Below are 23,367 nucleotides of genomic sequence, written 5' to 3'. Positions count from 1 at the left end.
AGGTCAAGCCATAAGTTAAAATAGACACAATCAACAAAACAACATGAATCAGCTTAATTTTTCAAGGAACTCCTCAATAGAATAGAAGGAGTGACCCATGAGGAAACTCTTCAGTTTTGATTTGAAAGAGTGTGGATTCCTGCTAAGGTTTTTGAAATCTAGTGGTAACTTATTGAAAGTGGATACAGCAGTATACTGCACACCTTTCTGCACATGAGATAAGGAAGTCCGATCCAAATGCAGGTTGGATTTTTGCTGAGTATTAACTGAGTGAAAGCTGCCTATTCTTGGGAATAAACTAATATTGCTAACGAGAAATGACAGTAAGGAAAATATATATTGAGAGGCCAATGTCAAAATACCCAGACTCATGAACAGGGGTCAACAAGAGGTTCATGAACTTACACCACTTATTGCCTGAACTGCCCATTGTTGAGCCAAAAATATCCTTTTTGAATTGGAAGAGTCACCCCAAAATAAAATATCATACAACATAATCAAATGAAAATATGTAAAGTAGACTAATCTTTGTGTTGATCACTCACTTCAGATACCATTTGAATAGTAAAAATGACAGCATTAAGTCTTTGAACAAGATCCTGAATGTGGGCTTTCCATGACAGTTTACTATAAATCTGAACACCTAGAATTTGAACTGTTTAGTTTCACTAATCATATGCCCATTATGTGAAATTAAAACGTCAGGTTTTGTTGAATTGAGTGTTAGAAACTGTAAAAACCGAGTCTACTGTGATTTAGCGTTAGTTTATTTTCTACAAGTCATGAGCCTATGTCATGAACTGCACTATTTGAAACCGAGCCAATGTTGCATACAACATCCTTTACTATCAAGCTAGTGTCATCAGCAAACAGAAATATTTTAGTTACGTGTAAGACTAGAGGGCATATCATTTATATAAACAAGAAACAGGAATGGCCCCAACACTGATCCCTGAGGCACTCCCCACATGACTGTACCCCACTCAGACCCCACATCAAAGTCACTCTCAACACTGTGAATAATGACCTTTTGCAGTCTGTTGCTAAAGTAAGAGTTCAACCGACTGTGAGCCACTCCCCCTGTTCCACAATGGTCCAACTTCTGGAGCAATATTTTGTGATCAACACAGCCAAACACCTTAGTTAAATTTAAAAAAAAAGATATGGCTAGCACTTGAAACTTTTTGTTTAACACATCCGGTACCTCACAGAGAAAAGAAAATATAGCATTTTCTGTTGTTAAACAACTTCTAAAGCTGAACTGTACATTTGATAGCAAATCATGTGATAAAAAATGATCAATTATCCTTACACACACGGCCTTTTCAATAACTTTAGCAAACACTGATGGCATAGAAATAGGTCTAAAATTGTCTGCACTGTCTTTTTCTCCCTTTTTATAAAGCAGCTTAACTACTGAGTACTTTAATCTATCAGGAAACTGACCATTCCTAAAGGAAAAATTACAAATATGGCTAAATACAGAGCTAACATGTGCAGCACAGTACTTTAATATTCTGCTAGGAACTCGATCACATCCATGAGAGTCCTTAGTCTTCAGTGATGTAATTATCGACTCAATCTCCCCTTGTCTGTATCACAGAGGAGTATTTGAGACATCACACTCGGAATGGCATTTTCCAAGAGAGTTATATGATTCCCTGTAGAAACTAAATTTTTATTTAATTCACCAGCATTGCTCAGAAAATGATTGTTAAATACTATACATATATCTGATTTATCAGTAACAGAAATATTTTTACTACAAACTGACTTAATATTGTCAAACATGTGCTGCTGACCAGACACCTCCTTCGCAACTGACCATATGGTTTTAATTTTATCCTGTAAATTAGCTATTCTGTTTGCACACCACATACTCTTTGCCTTCTTAATAACATTTTTAAGCAACTTACAGTACTCTTTGTAATGGGCTACTGTAGCTTGATTGTGACTACTTCTAACATTCTGATATAATTCCCGCTTTGACTACATGATATCCTTATCCCACTAGCCAGCAACTCAGGCTGCCTTTTACTGCTGGTACCCCATTAAGTTTGCCCTAATAGAAAGCAACTCTCAAAGAGTAAGAGAAATGTGTTAAGGTAAGCATTATGTTTGTCATCCTGCCACTCTTGTTCCTTGATAAGGTTTAAAAAACTGTCTATTGCTGTTGGATTAACTTTCCTACATAGTTTGTAATTATATCTGACATTTGTTTGGGTACAAAAGCCTTTTAGTGTTAAAATTTGTGCATAATGGTCTGTAAGGCCATTCACCCTTTTACTAACAAATGCCTGTCTAATAATGAAGAGTGAATAAAAATATCATCTATGGCTGTGCTACTGTTCCCCTGCACCTTATTTGGGAAAAACACAGTCTGCATCAGATCATATGAATTTAGGAGTTCTACCAACATCCTCCCTCCCTCTCTCTCTCTCTCTCTCTCTCTCTCTCTCTCTCTCTCTCTCTCTCTCTCTCTCTCTTTTTCCATCATCATATACAAAATTTATATTGAAGTGACCACATATAATTGATATATAATGTATTCTGGTACTTCCTATAAACTGAATCAAGAGCCCTCTCTAGCTCGATAAGAAATGCTCTGAAGTCAGAGTTAGGGGACCTACAAACAACAAAAGTTAGAAGTTTAGTTTCACTAAATTCAACTACTCCTGCACAACATTCAAATACAGTATCTGTTCAGTGCAGTGCCATGACATGTCTATGGACTCAAATGCAATACTGTTTTTTATGTACATGGCCACACCCCCACCCCCCAAGAAACTGCTTGAAAAACAGCCAGCTAATCTGCATCCTGGTAAAGGAAGCCTCTGAATATTCAAATTATTTAAGTGGTGCTCTGATATACCAATAATTTTAGAGCCAACATCTGTAAGCAGTTCACTAACTTTACCTCTAATACCGCTCATATTTTGATGAAATATGCTAATTCCTTCTCTACCTGGATACCTGACCTCCTCTGAAGGTGATCCCTTAGTTAGAGGGACTTCCTTTAAGCAAGTATACCTATCATCAGACTAAAAAAGATTCTGCTATAACACCAACTACTACAGGAATTTTCCCACCACCACCACCACCTACTACACTGTCACCTACAAGCACAACACGCCGGAAGCGGCTACAAGGATAGCGGAGTACGTGTGGAGTGCACATGGTTTTTTTTAGGTTAGATAATTCCCTCCCTAGGCCCGACAAGACGCCTCCTGAGACGCGGCAAGGTAGGAGTAGGCAAAATGCAACAGGGAATAACAATATTAATGTGCTAATAGTAAACTGCAGGAACATATTAGACCTTCTGGTGACAAACAGACCCGAACTATTTGAAACAGTTAACGCAGAACAGGGAATCAGCGATCATAAAGCGGTTACGGCATCGATGACTTCACCCGTAAATAGAAATATTAAAACAGGTAGGAAGATTTTTCTGTTTAGCAAAAGTGACAAAAAGCAAATTACAGAGTACCTGACGGCCCAAAACAAAAGTTTTGTCTCAAGTACAGATAGTGTTCAGGATCTGTGGACAAAGTTCAAAACCATCGTACAATATGCGTTAGATGAGTATGTGCCAAGCAAGATCGTAAGAGATGGAAAAGAGCCACTGTGGTACAACAACCAAGTTAGAAAACTGCTGTGGAAGCAAAGGGAACTTCACAGCAAACATAAACATAGCCAAAGCCTTGCAGACAAAAAAAAATTACACGAAGCGAAATGTAGTGTGAGGAGGGCTATGTGAGAGGCATTCAATGAATTAGAAAGAAAAGTTCTATGTACTGATTTGCAGAAAATCCTAAGAAATTTTGGTCTTATGTCAAAGCGGTAGGTGGATCAAAAGAAAATGTCCAGACACTCTGTGACCAAAATGGTACTGAAACAGAGGATGACAGACTAAAGGCCGAAATACTAAATGTCTTTTTCTAAAGCTGTTTCACAGAGGAAGACTGCACTGTAGTTCCTTCTCTAGATTGTCGCACAGATGACAAAATGGTAGATATCCAGGTCATCGCCGTTTTCAAGAAGGGACGTTGAACAGATGTGCAGAACTATAGAGCTATATCTCTAACGTCGATCAGTTGTAGAATTTTGGAAGACGTATTATGTTAGAGTATAATGACTTTTCTGGAGACTAGAAATCTACTCTGTAGGAATCACCATGGGTTTCGAAAAAGACGGTCGTGTGAAACCCAGCTTGCGCTATTCGTCCACGAGACTCAGAGGGCCATAGACACCAGTTCACAGGTAGATGCCGTGTTTCTTGACTTCTGCAAGGCGTTCGATACAGTTCCCCACAGTCGTTTAATGAACAAAGTAAGAGCATATGGACTGTCAGACCAATTGTGTGTTTGGATTGAGGAGTTCCTAGATAACAGAACACAGCATGTCATTCTCAATGGAGAGAAGTCTTCCGAAGTAAGAGTGATTTCAGGTTTGCCGCAGGGGAGTGTTGTGGGACCGTTGCTATTCACAATATACATAAATGACTTGGTGGATGACATCGGAAGTTCACTGAGACTTTTTGCGGATGATGCTGTGGTGTATCGAGAGGTTGTAACAATGGAAAATTGTACTGAAATGCAGGAGGATCTGCAGCGAATTGATGCATGGTCCAGGGAATGGCAATTGAATCTCAATGTAGAAAAGTGTAATGTGCTGCGAATACATAGAAAGATAGATCCCTTATCATTTAGCTACAAAATAGCAGGTCAGCAACTGGAAGCAGTTAATTCCATAAATTATCTGGGAGTATGCATTAGGAGTGATTTAAAATGGAATGATCATATAAAGTTGATCGTCGGTAAAGCAGATGCCAGACTGAGATTCATTGGAAGAATCCTAAGGAAGTGCAATCCAAAAACAAAGGAAGTAGGTTACAGTACACTTGTTTGCCCACTGCTTGAATACTGCTGAGCAGTGTGGGATCCGTACCAGATAGGGTTGATAGAAGAGATAGAGAAGATCCAACGGAGAGCAGCGCGCTTCGTTACTGGATCATTTAGTAATTACGAAAGCATTACGGTTATGGTAGATAAACTCCAGTGGAAGACTCTGCAGGAGAGATGCTCAGTAGCTTGGTATGGGCTTTTGTTAAAGTTTTGAGAACAGTATATTGCTCCCTCCTACGTATATCTTGCGAAGAGACCATGAGGATAAAATCAGAGAGATTAGAGCCCACACAGATGCATACCGACAATCCTTATTTCCACGAACAATAAGAGACTGGAATAGAAGGGAGAACCGATAGAGGTACTCAGGGTACCCTCCGCCACACACCGTCAGGTGGCTTGCGGAGTATGAATATAGATGTAGATGTAGAGAAGCTTTGCCAGCCTCCCCTTCCCATACCTATTGAGGTGCAGGCCATGCCTAGTGAAACCAGATCTACTGATAGACTCAAATGGCACCACTGAAATGTGACCCACAGCCTCTGCCATCAGTGCCCCTTCCAGCCCCATGTTAATGTGCCTAACAGCCACATTAAGATGAGGCTGATCATGGCACTGAAACAGTTGCATGAAATGCATGTTAGTGCCACCAGTTGGAGTAGCTGTCTTTACCAGGTAAGCACCTACATTACATTCCCTGTCCCTATCAAGACTGTTTCCTCTTCCACCTACTATCACTACCTAATCCTTCTTCGTAAAATTCCTACATAACTCCCCCATGTTGTCAGTCACGTGAGCCAACCCTGCACTAGGCTTCACAATGCTGGTGACCTGGTACTCACTCCCCAACACTTTCTGCAACTGCTGGTCCACACCTCTACCATGTGAACTACCTAGAAGCAGAAGTTTCTATTTTCTGTTAGACTTTGCAACTGATCTAGGCCTCGTAACTGCTGAGGACTGCTGCATGTTTCCTACACTTACAGCCATAAGAGGCTCCTCTCTACTCAACTCTGACAGTTGGTCAAATATATTGCATATACACAAAGTATACCTATCTCCTCCTCCTAGCTGCCTTCTTGCCAACTGCCAGTTCCCATTCCCCACCACCATTCACCCTCCTCAACCTATCTAGTTCCTCCTTTGCACATTGGAACTGCACCTGATGGGCACAGACCTTACACCCCTGCTCCTGCTCCTCTATCAACTTATTTCTACTACAGATTCTGCATTCCCAGGAGAAGATCTCATTAGAAGACCCACTGTCTTTCCCACTGCATTCCCCCCAATGAAAAAACTTTAAACAAATCCCACACCATAACCCACACTTCTCACTCATGGTAAAATTTTACAGTTACTGAAAAAACTATATGTCTACATTACATAAGTTCATTTACACCAGTAGAACTATTTATAGAACTAACAATAGCGGTCTCGAAATTCTCTCTCTACTAAGAAAGCAACTATTTCTATTAATACTACTAAAGCACAACTAATACCTATACCAATAATACTACACAAAATTATTAGCTAAAACCAAAAATTCAAGTGGCCATTGGAACACTCAATGAAGTTAAAACACTGAATGAAAATTTTACTCAAATATTTCACTAGAAACAATAAGAAACATCAGCTGAAAACTAAAGCACAAAATTTACTAAACAATTTCAACACACAGAAAACTGCAGTTATAAAGAGCACGAGGATATGAAAGGGAAGCAATAGTTGAGAAATGAGTGAGAGGCAGAGTTGAAGTTTACTCCCAACATTATTTGGCCTGTGCATTGTGCTGTAGTAAATGAAACCAAAGAAAAATTTTATGAGGAAATTAAGGTTTAGGGAAAAGAAATAAAAATTTTAAGGTCTACGAATGGCAATATAATTCTGTCAGAAACAGCAAAGGACTCATGAGAACAGCTGAATGGAATGGATAGTAATTCTAAAAAGTTGTTCCATCTTCCTAAGTAACATACTTAATTATATATGTACTGCATCACTGGCACAGGGGGTTTTTCTAAACAGATTAAACTATTCAATTGTTAAACCTCTTCATAAGAAAGGTGACAAGACAGACTTAAACGTTTATCATCCAGTTTCCTTACAGACATCTTTTTTGAAAATATTGAAAAAGTAATGTTCTCAAAAGTAGTCTCAAACTTAAGTAGAATAAATTACTTAGCATATCATAGTTTGGATTCCAGAAGAGTTGCTCAACTGAGAATGCTATTTATACAGTCACTCATAAAACAGTAAATACTTTAAATACTAAAATATCATTAGCTGGTATTTTTTTATCTTTCCACAGCATTTGACTGCGTAGATAATGTTACTGCCTTAGAAAAACTCAACTTCTATGTAACTGATGATTTTATGCACAGCTTGTTTGAATCATAATTAACAGACAGAATGCAGAAAGTTATCCTGAATAATTCAAATAATGTTAAAAGGGGAGAAAATTTTAGTGACTGGGGTAAATCACCAAGGGAGTACTACAAGGTTCAGTTGTGTTCCTTACCCACACTGCTGAGAAAAAAAATCGTACACCATTTTAGATTTTTCCACCTCGCTCCAGATTTATTGTTGTAACAGTGCATATGGTGTAAATGATATGATTACATTTACAAATCAGTAGCACAATAAATTACAAACACTAGTGAAAGGATTCATAATTAAAAATCATGTCCTTATTTTTGTAAAGTCCAGGGTATCATCATAAACTGCAGTGACTTCAGTGTAATTATTGTCTTTGACTAAAAGTGTCATTTACATTTGCCTCATTGTGTATTTCTTTCATTCATCTTATGTACTACACTGTAGTAGTTCCATCTCTGTATGGTCCAAGTATCATTCAGCTGTGTTACTTGACAGTGACACATCATGCAGAAGGTACTTTCATCCTTAAGTTTTGCACAATAGTGTAGGCTGTTATACTTATTTATCAGAGCAGATCAGCAAGTTACGTAGACTATGGGAAGCTTACCAAAATTCAAAAGTGGTAGTAGTCAGCATAATAACTCAACATCACTTCATCTGACTGATGACATAGTAACTTTACTGACAGAAAATTTGTCCATGACTGACTGACACTGGAGTTTGCATAATGAGTGATGAACAATAACTGATTAACATAGATATCCATATTTTGATTACTGGGCACTGATTAACTTTGAAGTTTACATAACAACTAGCTAGCATGAAGAGACTGCTGCAGTGGACTCAATTTTTAACTGTGCATGCACATATTACAGAAATTACAAAATACTAAAATATAAATTAAAATATACAAAGATACAATAGGCAGTGATGTGTGTATCACAGACATTACAAAACATTAAAACATAAAAAAGATACAAAGATACAATGTGCAAGAAAGTAAATTTGTTTAACCAATAGCTGTATCCTTTTAACCCTGGAGTGGTTACGCAGTATCTGACAGATGCCAGCTGCACTTCATTCTCTCACTGTTGTTCAGCCAATGTACTGATGGACGTGTGGTGGCATCTACCTTTCTGTTAACTAAATACAGACGTATTCAGCTCATCAACATTGCATTAGTCACTGTACAGTGTTGGAGAGATGAGCATGTTTCCAGAGCTGCATTGCTGGAGTCTACCAGATGCCACACAACCTTTGCTGCTACTGAAGGTATATATTACATTTTTATTTAATGTAGTAGTTTTTAATACTTCTTAGTAACAGGTGTTGCTAACAGGTATTTTTTTACCTTCAGATCCAACATGAGTTCATAGAAGACCTACAGTTTGGAAAATGAATGTGATAGGCAAATTGCACTCCGACTGTTGTTCGAGGAAAATGATGAATCAGATGATGAGTTTGATATTTACAGTGATGTGGAAGAAGACAATGTGGAAACAAGAAGATTCAAACACTGAGTAAGGTGTTGGCTCCAGTGACAGTAACAGTGATGATCATGTTGATGAATGTTTTCTAGGAAGAAATAAATCCACAAAGTAGTCAAAAGTTTTCCCCCACGATATGTTCGTACTTGATGACAAAACATTGTTACTCATTTACCAGCAGTGAAAGGAGCCGCTAAAAAGACAGATCACTACTGGAATGTTGAGAATTATTTTTCAGTAGTGGATTACTTTCTAATATTATTCATCACACAAATAAAAAGATTTCTGAAGTACAGAAAAATTATTTCAGAGAAAAGGATGCTCAACTGACAGATGTATCTGAAGTAAAAGCTCTGTTATTAATATTGTATTTATATGCTTCAATAAAAGATAACCATACTAACACCCAAGATATAGGGGCAGCCAATAAAATGGGAATTGAGTTATGTCGTCTAATAATGACTGAAAAACAATTTAGGTTCCTGTTGTATTGCTTGGGTTTCGACAACAAGGATATCCTAGAGGAAAGGTAGAAGGTGGATAATTTAGCCCCCATACGTGAGGTGTTTTCTTCTGTTGTGGAAAATTGTAAAGATGCTTATTCTGTTGGGGAGTAGTGTACTATTGATGAAAAGCTGGAAGCTTTCAGGGGCAAGTGTTTCTTAAGACAGTACATCCCTAGCAAGCCAAATAAGTATGGGCTGAAAATATTTGCTTTTGTGGATGTTAGGATGTATTACACAGCCAACCTGGAAATTTATGCTGCTAAGCAGCCTACAGGTCCATTTGCAGTTAGCAAAAAACTAACAGATGTTGTGAAACATCTCACTAATGAGATCTCAGGAACTGGACGTAATATAACTGTAGACTACTAGTTCACATCATTAGGATTAGCTGATTACCTGCTTCAAAAGAATCTTACTTTGGTTGGAGCTATGAGAAAGAATAAATCTGAGATTCCACCAGAGTTTATGCAAACAAAAAACAGGGAAATAAGAATAACACTGTTTGGATTTCAGAAAAACTCAACTTTAATGTCATATGTCACCAAGAAAAACAAGACGGTTCTGATACTATCCACAATGCATCATGATAATGCAATTGATGCCACTTCTGGTTATAAGAAAAAGACAGAAATGATAACATTTTATAATGCAACCAAATCAGGAGTTGATACTGTCAATCAGCTATGCGGCACCTACAATGTATCAAGAAAAACCAACAGATTACCAATGGCGATTTTTTATGACATGATGAACATTGCAGGTATAAATGCCCAAATAATATACCATGCAAACAACAGCAGTGCTCATGACCAGGTGCAGTGAGTTTCTGAAACTTCTGGCATGTAATCTAGCTGATGATTACTTGCGTTCACATTCCCAGTGCTTATCGCTGCCAAGAAATCTCAGACAAGATATTTAGAACCTTTTTCCAGATGCAGCTGCTGTCCAACCCACAGAAGAGGACCAAAGCTCAGAAAGACAGAGTTTCTGTGAATGTGGTCCTTCAAAAAACTGGTACACCAAGTACAGATGCTGCAGCTGTAAGAAATTTTTGTGTTACAACATGTGCAGCTGCTGAGAGTAGTGCTCACTGAATGTGATATTTCTGTTATTTGTACAATGCAATTTACTAGTAACATTTTCAAACAAGGACTGTAATGCAAGTTTTTGAAAAGTGTATGATAGTTTTTCCCCTTTGTGATGAATGGCATTAAAAATTATATAATGTGACAGTCAACAGTTTTGTGATGCACATTTATACTTAAAAATAAGAAAAATAAAATATTTTCCATTGGTCATAATGTACTCATCTCTTTTAGAGTACTTGATTAGTGCTTTTACAAATATAAACTTGAACAGATTGAACTAAATGTACATTGTTGGCGAAATAATGCTTAAGGCATCTGAGAGATGCCACGCGACCTACAATGAAATGATATCCCGTGCGACCATTGCAGGTTTTAACTGGTAGAAATGATGTGCACTGTTTCATGAGAGGGAAGTATTAACATGCACTAGAGCTACCAAAGCCCACCAAGAATTTTCTGGAAAGTTACATTTTATAATTTGGATATTTTGTTTAATCATATTATTTTCTAAAGTTGTACATTTTGCAGTGAGAAAAATCAGGACTATAAAATTATAACAGTAGATTTGGGAAAGGTTTAAATTTGAAGCTTGGAGCATTCTGGAATAACATTATTTTGAATACAGGTGTGTATTGAAACGCAATATTTTTGGAAAAAGTAAAATACTTTGTTTGAAAAATAAGAACAAGGACCTTCAATTGAGGTATATCAATGTTACAGTGGACAATTATTAAATGAGTTGAATTTTAATATTCACAGATGTTGTAACTCTAGGATATTTCCTTGAATAAAATATTTCTACATGGATTATTTACATTGTTATCATCAGCAGTCAGTAAATTATACTATGAACAATAACTTTAAAGAATAAAAAATAAAAAAAAATATTGGCATCAGGATTAGAATTATCTTATCTCATGCTATTATACTTCAACTTGTGCATTAATTCAGTTTCATAAATACCTTATGCCACCTTCAATTCTCTGACTGGTCGCTACAAATCCTATGTTACTGTTATTCTCCTCATGGCACAAATGTATGCAATAAGCATAACATGTTATACTCACATTCAATCATCTTGTAGACAGTTGTTTAAAGAGTTCATTATTTCAACTACAACCTCACAGTACATATTTCATCTCATAAAATATATTGTAAATACTGCTTTAAATTTCAGAACATAATAATTAAAATCTCCTTTTTATTCTTCTTCTTCCTTGCTTTATTGTTATAGGGATTATGGCAAAGTAACCGACAGTGGATGGTCAGATATCAATCCTGATGCTGTGACTCCCCTCAGAATAGAATCTGTGTACCCCATTTGTCTGCATGAAGAGTAAATCTCATGTTCATATGTGAGAACACTTTCTAAATCATGGCATAATGTGTATCTGAGGTAGGACAAGGGTTGTTGTTGTGGTCTTCAGTCCAGAGACTCGTTTGATGCAGCTCTCCATGCTACTCTATCCTGTGCAAGCTTCTTCATCTCCCAGTACCTACTGCAACCTACACCCTTCTGAATCTGTTTAGTGTATTCATATCTTGGTCTCCCTCTACGATTTTTACAGTCCACACTGCCCTCCAATACTAAATTGGTGATCCCTTGATACCTCAGAATATGCCCTACCAACCGATCCGTTCTTCTAGTCAAGTTGTGCCATAAATTTCTCTTCTCTCCAATTCTATTCAATACCTCCTCATTGGTTATGTGATCTACCCATCTAAATTTCAGCATTCCTCTGTAGCACCACATTTCGTAAACTTCTATTCCCTTCTTGTCTAAACTATTTATCATCCATGTTTCACTTCCATACATGGCTACACTCCATACAAATACTTTCAGAAACGACTTCCTGACACTTAAATCTATACTCAATGTTAACAAATTTCTATTCTTCAGAAACGGTTTCCTTGCCATTTTATATCCTCTCTACTTTGACCATCATCAGTTATTTTGCTTCCCAAATAGCAAAACTCATTTACTACTTTAAGTGTCTCATTTCCCACCCACCCAATATTTATCTAGTTGGATGTGAGAATCTACCTGAAAAACCACATCCTGGCTGGCTGGCTCACCAGCCCTTGTCATTAACTCGTGAGGGGAATCCAGTCTGGGCAAGGCTCACTACAATAGTAGAAGATTAAAAGTACCTTCACCGTTCTTCATTAAAATTTTGTTTAGCTTGAAAATAAGTGAATAGTGTTTCTACCAAACTTTTTAATCAGTTACCCAACATTAAATACCCGACACATAACAAAGTTGAATTTGAGAGTAAACTGTTAAATACCTCCTGGACAATTCCTTCTATTTTGTAGATGAATTTTCATTAGAAACTTGTAGCTTATTTAGTGCAAAGGTGTTATGGACTTACTTTTGTTATTAAAATAAATACTGTTTTCTGTTGTGTGAACACATCTGTACATTGCCAGTGTGCAGCCACACTTAACTACCAATTATGTTAATAGTCCGTAAACTAACTCACTCCACATAATTACAATATATCATACAAAATGGTAACATGAATAGAGCAGCAAAATTTGTGTTCCTTAGTTTGATTTCCAATCTTTCCATCACAAGATAATTATTTCTGATTGTTCTGGTTATGTAAATACATTAAATTAATGTGAAATAACATTACTTTTTAGAAAATATGTGAAATAAAATACAATCTCTGTTTCACAGTTAATAAACTAAGTAAGTGGTGTAGACTTTCCTATCAACTCTAGAACTTCAGCATTAGTACATAGATTATTAAAATCTTAATTTACTTCACTCTTGCTGAATCATCTTCAATTATAATGACTTTTTATATTCAAAATATGACACAGTGTTTAATGACACAAATAACTAGTATTTATTTTGTCAGTGGCTTGATAAGAAACTGCAAAAGACATACAGGTAAGCACAATTCATGTTGCCATTGGCTGCGTGCATACAGTGGTTCTCATTAACATCTCTGACAAGTACAATAACAACTTCACTTGCTCTTGCAGCTATATACAAATAAAAACATGCTCAGAGACAACACATAGATAGCCTACTGTACATAACAATAATTAAATTATCTATCTCTTTCTGTCACCCTTCACAAGAGAAAAATAAAACCCTTCTAACTTTCTTTACTTTATACTTCCCTGATTTCTACACTTAATTCAAACAGTGGATGCATTACAGTAGTTAATATCAAAAGTTATCAGCTACTGGAAGAGCGAACAATATATAAAGCTGCTGAAAAACAGTGTAAGAATTCCGTGCTGAAAGATGAAATAATGCAAAAAAGTATAAGGATAACAAAATGGGTAATTGGTCCAAAAGGCTGTAATATGTGGATAGTCATTGGATTAGGAGATGCATAGTACCATTAAGAAAATCATGTGAACAAAACTCAGAACTGAAATGTGTTATCATGTCACCAGACTGCAGATGGAATTATTAACATGAAAAAATAGGTAACTTCAAATATTTTGATATCTGAAGGAGGACACATTAAAACAGAAAAATGGGATATGCAAGAAGAACAACGGAAGATTCAAGAAACATGTTGTGTATTAGCAATTGTGAAGGCATTCTGATGGCTAAAAAGGTCTTAGCATGCTGTATAATCTGAAAATATTTTGTTTCTTAATTATAACTACAGGTGAGAAGCTATTACAATTAACCATGCATTTAATTATTATATTCTTAAGATATAAAATGTCTAAATTCTAAAGGTATTCTGATGAAAGAGTAAAACTACCAACTTCCACAAACATCCTGAAATGTTTTACTGATCCCTCTCATTACCTGTATACTGCATTAGAGTCTTCAAAAAATAATGTTAGTTGAATTTAACTTGATAGGAATCAGAGAGATAGAAAGGGAGTTTCTGTAGCAGTTAATAAGGCAAAATGTGGGGGTAAAAATTCCACAGCATATTAACTGCTTATAAGGAAATACCAGGGACATATAGGACTGCATTCACAATTTAATAAAAGATGAAATATGATTCTATGGCCTTACATCAGGAAATGGAGAAATTGTGAACACTGACAGATGAATATATGGCAGCTTATACATAGGGCCTATGATATATACAGGGTAATTCAGCTGCTCATATCAATGTCATTTATGTCATTTTATGCAACCTGCAGTGTTTTATCTGGTCTCCAAAAACCACATGAAAATAAAAATGAACAGGGCATTTAGGTAGAAAATTTAATTTATTAGGTTGCTACATAAGTGCATAGCATTTTTGTTTTGCATGTTGTTATTCCAGTTACTATGCCTTTTGTTTATTGATTGCCAACTTTTATTTATAGTTAAATGTTGCTATTTGAGTTTACATTCTATCATTTTGTCATTTTGGTGTGGTGAGTGAAGCTGTGGATACTAGAAAATAGTCCCAAGTGGAGAACTCAAAGCATTTCTGACATATTCTTCTTTTTGAGTTCAATAGAGGGGTGACAGCAGTGGAGGCAGCCATAAGCATTTGTGTCATGTGTACAGAAAATGTCACTGGACAGAGCATGGCAACAAAATGTTTTTCTCATTTTAAGTAGCACTGTTTTGGCATTAGGGGATTTCCACATTCAGAAAGAGCTTCAGGGCTTGATAAAGATTGTTTAAATACATTAATCCACAATTATCCATGCCACTGTACTCGATAACAGACAAATGTGATGAATTGTGATCATTTCACCATTGTGCAACATTTGCAGGCAATGAGAAAGATTCAAAAATCAGATGTAGGGGTACTGCATGCTCTAAACCAAAACCATAAAAATTAGGGAGTGCCCATATATGCATCTCTGCTTGCTTGTCATCAATTTGGTTGTGACTAGTGCTGACCATTCTCATTCTGTATCATTACTGATGATGAGAAATGATGCCTTTATGCTAACATAAGGCAAGAGAGGAATGGTTGAGCACAAACAAAGCAGCAACTCCCTGTACAATGACCTGCATGCATTTACAAAATACACTGAAGCACCAAAGAAACTGGCATAGATGTGTGTATTCAAATACAGAGATAAGTAAACATGCAGAATATGGCTCTGTGGTTAGCAATGCCTATGTAAGACAACAAGTGTCTGGTGCAGTTGTTAGATTGGTTACTGTTGCTACAATGGCAGATTATCAAGATTTAAGAGAGTTTGAATGTGGTGTTGTAGTTGGCATATGAGCGATGGGACACAGCATCTTCAAAGTAGTGATGAAATGTGGATTTTCCCATATGACCATTTCATCAGTATACTGTGAATATCAGGAATCCAGTAAAACATCAAATCTCTGACATTGCTGTGGTTGGAAAAGGGTCCTGCAAGAATGGGACCAACGACGACTGAAGAGAACCCTTCAACATGACAGAAGTGCAACCCTTCCACAAATTGGTGCAGATTTCAATGTTGGGCCATGAACAAGTGTGTGCATGCAAACCATTCAACGAAACATAATCAGTATGCACTGTCTGAGTTGAAGGCCCATTTCTGTACCCTTGATAACTGCATGACACAAAGCCTTTCACTTTGCTTGGGCTTCTCAATGCTGACAATGGACTGTTGATGACTGGAAACAAGTTGCCTGATTGTAAGAGTCTCATTTCAAATTGTATCAAGTGGATGGTGGTGTATAGGTATGGAGAAACCTCATATATCCATGGACCCTACATGTCAGTAGGGGACTGTTCAAACTGGTGGTGGCTGTGTAATGGTGTGTGGCATGTGCAGTTGGATTGATAAGGACCCTGATACACCTAGATACAACTCTGACAGGTGACATGTGTGTAAGCATCCTGTCTGATCACCTGCATCCATTCATATCCATTGTGCATTCTGAAGGACTGGGCAAGTCCAGCAGGACAGTGGGACACTCTCCTGCGAACCTTCTGCGAGAGCTTCTGCAAAGTTTGGAAGGTAGGAGACGAGGTACTGGCAGAAGTAAAGCTGTGAGGATGGGGCGTGAGTCGTGGTTGGGTAGCTCAGTTGGTAGAGCACTTGCCCGCGAAAGGCAAAGGTCCCGAGTTCGAGTCTCGGTCCGGCACACAGTTTTAATCTGCCAGGAAGTTTCATATCTGAGATGCCGTGCCAGCTGCTGTTCAGAAGAGATCTCAACCTCCTCATACTCTTATGAATTTGTGGATAGCCCTGCAGGATTCATGGTGTCATTTCCCTCCAGACTACTTCAGACATTAGTAAAGTCCATGCCATGTCATGTTGCAGCACTTCTGCATGCTCACTGGGGCCCTACATGATATTAGGCAGGTGTACCAGTTTCTTTGGCTCTTCAGTGTAAAATGCCATGCATCTGGTGGAACAGTAGTCATGAGGCCTACTATGAATTGCTTACCTGAGGTGTAACCATCACTGCTGACATTTACTGTCAACAACTGAGATGTCTTGCAGATGCTATCCAAGAACAACGACCAGGCAAACTGCATCAAGTGATGCTATTCCATGAAATCGCCCGTCCCCTTTCTCCTAGAGGGGAAAAAAAAACTATACAGAAGTTGGGTTTGGAAGTCATTCCACACCCACTTTATTCGCCTGATCTTACACTCTCAGATTTTCACCTTTTTCACACTGTATCAAACAACCTTTCCTTGCATATGAAAATGCACTGCAACATAGCTCAACAAGTTCTTTACCTTAAAACCATGTGATTTCTACAGTCACGGAATTGAAAAGTTACCCCGATTGATACACTGTTGAAAATAGTGAAGGAGAATATATTATTGATGACTAAAGTCACTGTCATGTGTCTCTGTTGTGTTTAATAAACTTATGGAGGAATGCTACAAACTTATGCACCATCATAAGAGTTAAATATTGCACTGGGACACAATTTCACTAGAGGCCTTAGTTTTCGAGTTACTCAAGAAAAATGCACAAAATTGGCATTCAAATTCACCTACACACCCTCGCACACCTGCAATGGTCAGGATATTGGTATGTCGATCATGGCACTCCCTCCTACCTCTGCACAAAAATTTGCAATTTTACGAATTATTCACATTCAACCCTTTTCGGTGTTCATTGACTGGGCTTATTGTACCGACAGCTCAATCAAGCACTTACAAATTGTGAAACTGACATTTGTGTAAATTTTTCCTAACAATTTTGTGAATTTTAACAGCGTACAATAAACAATAACGTTGTATTCATCAGGCCTCTTGACTACAAGAATACTGTGCTTGTAAGGGTTAAGTTTGGATCAAATTGTCAGTGTAATTAGTTTTAGCATAACATTTACAAAAGTTGTTTTTCTTTCATTATCCTCAAGGGCCTGTTTAAATCAAGAATTTTAATGGAGTAGTTGACTATGTTAGTGGCATAATTGCCCATCAATAGAGACCAAAAATTATCAAATACTGGGAACAGATAATGCAGTCAGATATTTTTGTACATTGATAGGAGGGTGTGCCACAAATAATATAATAGGAATCATGACTAGTGAGGGATGAGTGTAGTGATGGAGGTGCATTTGAGGGTAACTTGTCTACATTTTTCTTGAATAATTCAAAAATCATGGCCCAACGAAAATTTATCCCAGTACAAAATTTAACTACATTAAATTTCCTACGAGAAGATCCTATTCATTCCTTCTATAGGTCAGATAATTTGTGTGTAGCAATTGAGAGAATATGGAAATATTCCACGTGGGATTTGATCATCAGATATAACATTGTGCGTTTCATAAACTGAAATTGCTAATGGCAGTGGAATCACCCTGTATAACTATCATGCTGTGTTTATGTTCTACATCTACATCTACATTTGTACTCCACAAGCCACCCAATGGTGTGTAGCGGAGGGCAATTTACGTGCCACTGTCATTACCTCCCTTTCCTGTTCCAGTCGCGTATAGTTCGCAGGAAGAACGACTGCCGGAAAACCTCCGTGCGCGCTCGAATCTCTCTAATTTTACATTCGTGATCTCCTTGGGAGGTATAAGTAGGGGGGAAGCAATATATTCGATACCTCATCCAGAAATGCACCCTCTCGAAACCTGGACAGCAAGCTACACCGCGATGCAGAGCGCCTTTCTTGCAGAGTCTGCCACTTGAGTTAGCTAAACATCTCCGTAACGCTATCATGCTTACCAAATAATCCTGTGATGAAATGCACCACTCATCTTTGGACCTTCTCTACCTCCTCCGTCAACCCGATCTGGTACGGATGCCACACTGATCAGCAATACTCAAGTATAGGTCGAACGAGTGTTTTGTAAGCCACCTCCTTTGTTGATGGACTACATTTTCTAAGGACTCCCCCAATGAATCTCAACCTGGTACCCACCTTACCAACAGTTAATTTTATATGATCATTCCACTTCAAATTGTTTCGCACGCATACTCCCAGATATTTTACAGAAGTAACTGCTACCAGTGTTTCTTCCGCTATCATATAATCATACAATAAAGGATCCTTCTTTCTATGTATTCACAATACATTACATTTGTCTATGTTAAGGGTTAGTTGCTACTCCCTGCACCAAGTGCCTATCCGCTGCAGATCTTCCTGCATTTAGCTGCAATTTTCTAATGCGGCAACTTCTCTGTATACTACAGCATTATCCGCGAAAAGCAGCATGGAACTTCCGACACTATCTACTAGGTCATTTGTATATATTGTGAAAAGCAATGGTCCCATAACACTCCCCTGTGGCATGCCAAAGGTTACTTTAACGTCTGTAGACGTCTCTCCATTGAGAACAACATGCTGTGTTCTGTTTACTAAAAACTCTTCAATCCAGCCACACAGCTGGTCTGATATTCTGTAGGCTCTTACTTTGTTTATCAGGCGACAGTGCGGAACTGTATCAAATGCCTTCCAGACGTCAAGGAAAATAGCATCTACCTGGGAGCCTGTATCTAATATTTTCTGGGTCTCATGAACAAATAAAGCGAGTTGGGTCTCACACGATCACTGTTTATGGAATCCATGTTGATTCCTACAGAGTAAATTCTGGATTTCCAGAAATGACATGATACGCGAGCAAAAAACATGTTCTAAAATTCTACAACAGATCGACATCAGAGATATAGGTCTATAGTTTCGCGCATCTGGTCGAGGACCCTTCTGGAAAACTGGGACTACCTGTGCTCTTTTCCAATCATTTGGAACCTTCCATTCTGCTAGAGACTTACGGTACATGGCTGTTAGAAGGGGGACAAGTTCTTTCGCATACTCTGTGTAGAATCGAATTGGTATCCCATCAGGTCCAGTGGACTTTCTCTGTTGAGTGATTCCAGTTGCTTTTCTATTCCTTGGACACTTATTTCGATGTCAGCCATTTTTTCGTTTGTGCGAGGATTTAGAGAAGGAACTGCAGTGTGGTCTTCCTCTGTGAAACAGCTTTGGAAAAAGGTGTTTAGTATTTCAGCTTCACACGTGCCATCCTCTGTTTCAATGCCATCATCATTCCGGAGTGTCTGGATATGCTGTTTCGAGCCACTTACTGATTTAACGTAAGACCAGAACTTCCTAGGATTTTCTGTCAAGTCGGTACATAGAATTTTACTTTCGAATTCACTGAACGCTTCACGCATAGCCCTCCTTACGCTAACTTTGACATCGTTTAGCTTCTGTTTGTCTGAGAGGTTTTGGCTGAGTTTAAACTTGGAGTGAAGCTCTCTTTGCTTTCGCAGTAGTTTCCTAACTTTGTTGTTGAACCGCAGTGGGTTTTTCCCGCCCCTCACAGTTTTACTTAGCTCGTACCTGTCTAAAATGCATTTTATGATTGCCTTGAACTTTTTCCATAAACACTCAACATTGTCAGTGTCGGAACAGAAATTTTCATTTTGATCTGTTAGGTAGTCTGAAACCTGGCTTCTATTACTCTTGCTAAACAGATAAACCTTCCTTCGTTTTCTTATATTTCTATTTACTTCCATATTCAGGGATGCTGCAACGGCCTTATGATCACTGATTCCCTGTTCTGCACTTACAGAGTCGAAAAGTTCGGGTCTGTTTGTTATCAGTAGATCCAAGACGTTATCTCCACGAGTCGGTTCTCTGTTTAATTGCTCAAGGTAATTTTCGGATAGTGCACTCAGTATAATGTCACTCGATGCTCTGTGCTGAATGGTCCTTTTAATATTATAGATCAGCCTGAAACATGTGTCATCATTACTCCTTCAAAAGACTAAAGTATATATCTAAACATTTATTGTGCATATTAAAATGGTCTTTGTAGAACTCTGTAAAGGCAACAACAGAATTCTGTTCTGCGAAAATTTTAACACTATTTTTTATACTAACTAGTGTAGTCATAGATAAATAGTAATTTCTACTTTTAATTTGTGTACCAGAGCTATATTCACAACAAAATTACTGAGACAACTATTGACAATGTGTTTATAAATTTGAAATAAAGAGACTAAAATGTTGGTAAATGTAATATACTAATTATCAGTTTTTGTTGATATAATTTTCAACTTAGCATAACAAAGTTAAGATTACAAGTTCATCATAGTTTGAAATTCCAGAAGGTCCTCTTCAATGAACATGTTCCAAAATATTTAAATGTAAAAAATGACCAAATCACCCTGTTTAAGATCTGTTTATAGAATTTGGCTGCATTAAAATTGGCATTATTTTGCAAGAACTGCAATTGTATAGTTCTGAATGTAGAATTAGTAACTGTTTCATGTTATGTTTAAATAATAGGAAGGATCGTATTAAACAGTACCCTCAGTTTTCACAGTTGGTGACAAATTATAACTGGCATTTCAATGTGTATTGGTTTTCTGTAGATATGCCATCATTTAGATCAGCCAAATACATGGTACATACAATTTTGAATCTCATGTTACGTTTATGATACAAGTACTGTGAGTGTAACTGTTGATTATCATGATGAAATTGTCAACAAGTTATCTTAAAGGGCATGTTTTCAATTTTTAATGTCATTTGGTGTAATATGTTATGATAATTTGCATGACGAAATGTACATTGACAATAATATGCAGCGGGCATCCTTTAACATCATGCAGCCAGCAGTTTAAGCAAATGGTACTTTTTTAAAACAGATTTCCTAAATTAGAGAATGTGGTGTGATTTTAAATATGCTGTCAGAGAAGCAAAAGTTGTGGCTAGTCAACTCTGTACGTATAACAGAGATGCCAATGTAATGAAAATTTAATTCAGTACAGAAATGAAATGAATAATCTATATTGGTCTTAAAATGGTAATATTTTAGTGGCTATACAAGATGTTGAAAACATCACTATTACTACTACTACTACTACTACTACTACTGGAATATTCATTTGGTTAAACTGATTCTTAATGTTGTAGTGTTTGTAGAAGATGTTTACTCTTCAAGTGACAATGTTATAGAGAGATCATATCAGCTGGCGATCCAAGTATTTTTTCCATATATTTAAATAAACCAGGTTCTTATTTTTTTATTTAAAGCTAAGTCTTACATTTTGGCAAAACATTGTTACTTCAGTATAAACTTGGTCATGCAGTTACATGTTCACAAAATGTACTTCTTTTTATAGGTTTGGTAGGAGAAAGCAATACATTTTCAGCACAAGTCTGGCAAGCATATGCCGAGGAGTGCTGCCATTTATAGTTTCTGTATATCCACTCTTTATTGCAGCATCAGCAGTAGCTGCAGGAGCTGCAATGCCTGCTATAGAATCTGCCCTTGCTATTGGTGAGAACAAAATAATTATTCCAAATATTTATCTCATAAGACTGAGACATAAAAGATCTTACCCATACTCTAAGCTTTTCGCATTTTGTTTTTATTTAATTCTCTGTATAGTCTTATTCAGTGGTGTATCCAACCAATCATTCTGCTCCTGTCGAACCTCCCAATTGTTAGCCCATCTGACCTAATGAATTCTCAGGCTGACTGTGCACTGCAGAGGGAAAAAACACAGACTGATATTTTCACAAGCTCAGCCACCCACCAGCTTATTATCTGAACAGCACTGTGAAATGGGTTTGCTAGTTACTTTAGCCTGTTCTGTGTTATGTAACCAAGTAATACACAAAACCAATCCAAATAACACAAATATGGCTTTATTCATAGACCTCTGAATCCACACATAACGAGACACAGAGCAACAGATGTAAGCAGTACATCTGGATGAACATAGAGAGGGTTATTCAGTGCTGCTCCGTGCATGTATATGTGTGTGTCACTGGCAGATGGCACAGCAGAGACTTTGTTGCATGTGTACCTCCCACAGGCAACCTCCAGCAGCTGACCTGTCCTGATATTGTTGGCAGCCAACTCAAGCACACACATGCGGTGACACCACACTTGGCACACTCACACACAAGTGCACTAGTAGCAGGATACTGCACACCTCTCTCTTGTGCAACGTGGGTGCTCAGGTGACAGATGAGATACTGATGGCCTGGTGAGAGAGACATCCATCACATCTGGAGTGGCGGCAGCCAGTTGCTACAGAGGGGACTGGATGATGTGGCAAGCAGACACCAGAGCATAGGACCAGAGTGTGTGGGGATGCAAGCACACCCAAAGATGGAGGACATATGCAGCACCCTACGACAGCACTGGAGAGGAGGGTGCCATCACCATCTCTCTGTTGTCATCAGCAGGCAGCTCCCAGTGAGAAGGAGATGGGGCTGGACCCACCGGCAATGATAGCTGAGACGATGATGGTGATGGACCAGTGAAGGGCACCTGACTGGAACAGCAGGCTGTGGCAACACACTGAGGTCAGAGATGGAGTGGCACACAGCACCAGGTAGCTAGCACTCCAGGGTGCCGCACATGGAGGAGGCAGCCAAAGTGATGGGGATGCTTCACAACAGATGACGATGGGCTTGAGGCAGAGGGTGACAGGGTAGTGTGCAGTGACAGGGCCCAAATCTACAAACCAGTAGCTTCCAGTAGGAAGTAGGGATGCAACTGATCAAAGTTGCATACCAGCAGCCCATCGGTCTTTTTGACATCCCAAAGATGGTGTTCCCAGCAGTGGACAACAGTGGCTGGTATCTACTTGGGCCGGTGACCAAAACCTTGCCCACACACTCGTGATCCCGG

The 23,367-nt window shown here is 38.0% G+C and overlaps 1 protein-coding gene and 1 non-coding gene across 4 annotated transcripts in view; both read left to right on the top strand.

Annotated features, from left to right (window-relative positions):
* LOC124721931 (solute carrier family 22 member 7-like) overlaps positions 1–23,367 on the top strand; it is a 209,224-nt gene that overhangs the window by 82,728 nt on the left and 103,129 nt on the right. For all 3 annotated transcript variants that reach the window (XM_047247089.1, XM_047247088.1, XM_047247090.1), the window contains exon 4: positions 21,845–22,002. In XM_047247089.1, coding sequence (XP_047103045.1) covers positions 21,845–22,002 — 158 coding nt within the window. The remainder of the gene's footprint in view (positions 1–21,844; positions 22,003–23,367) is intronic.
* Trnas-cga lies at positions 16,305–16,379 on the top strand. Its single transcript has one exon. It is a non-coding gene; the product is annotated as a tRNA-Ser (tRNA).

Source organism: Schistocerca piceifrons, chromosome X, assembly GCF_021461385.2.
Source record: "Schistocerca piceifrons isolate TAMUIC-IGC-003096 chromosome X, iqSchPice1.1, whole genome shotgun sequence".
In the NCBI taxonomy this organism is placed as follows: domain Eukaryota; kingdom Metazoa; phylum Arthropoda; class Insecta; order Orthoptera; family Acrididae; genus Schistocerca; species Schistocerca piceifrons.
The sequence above is the reverse complement of the archived record's forward strand: the minus strand, read 5'-3'. Positions and strand labels throughout refer to the sequence as shown.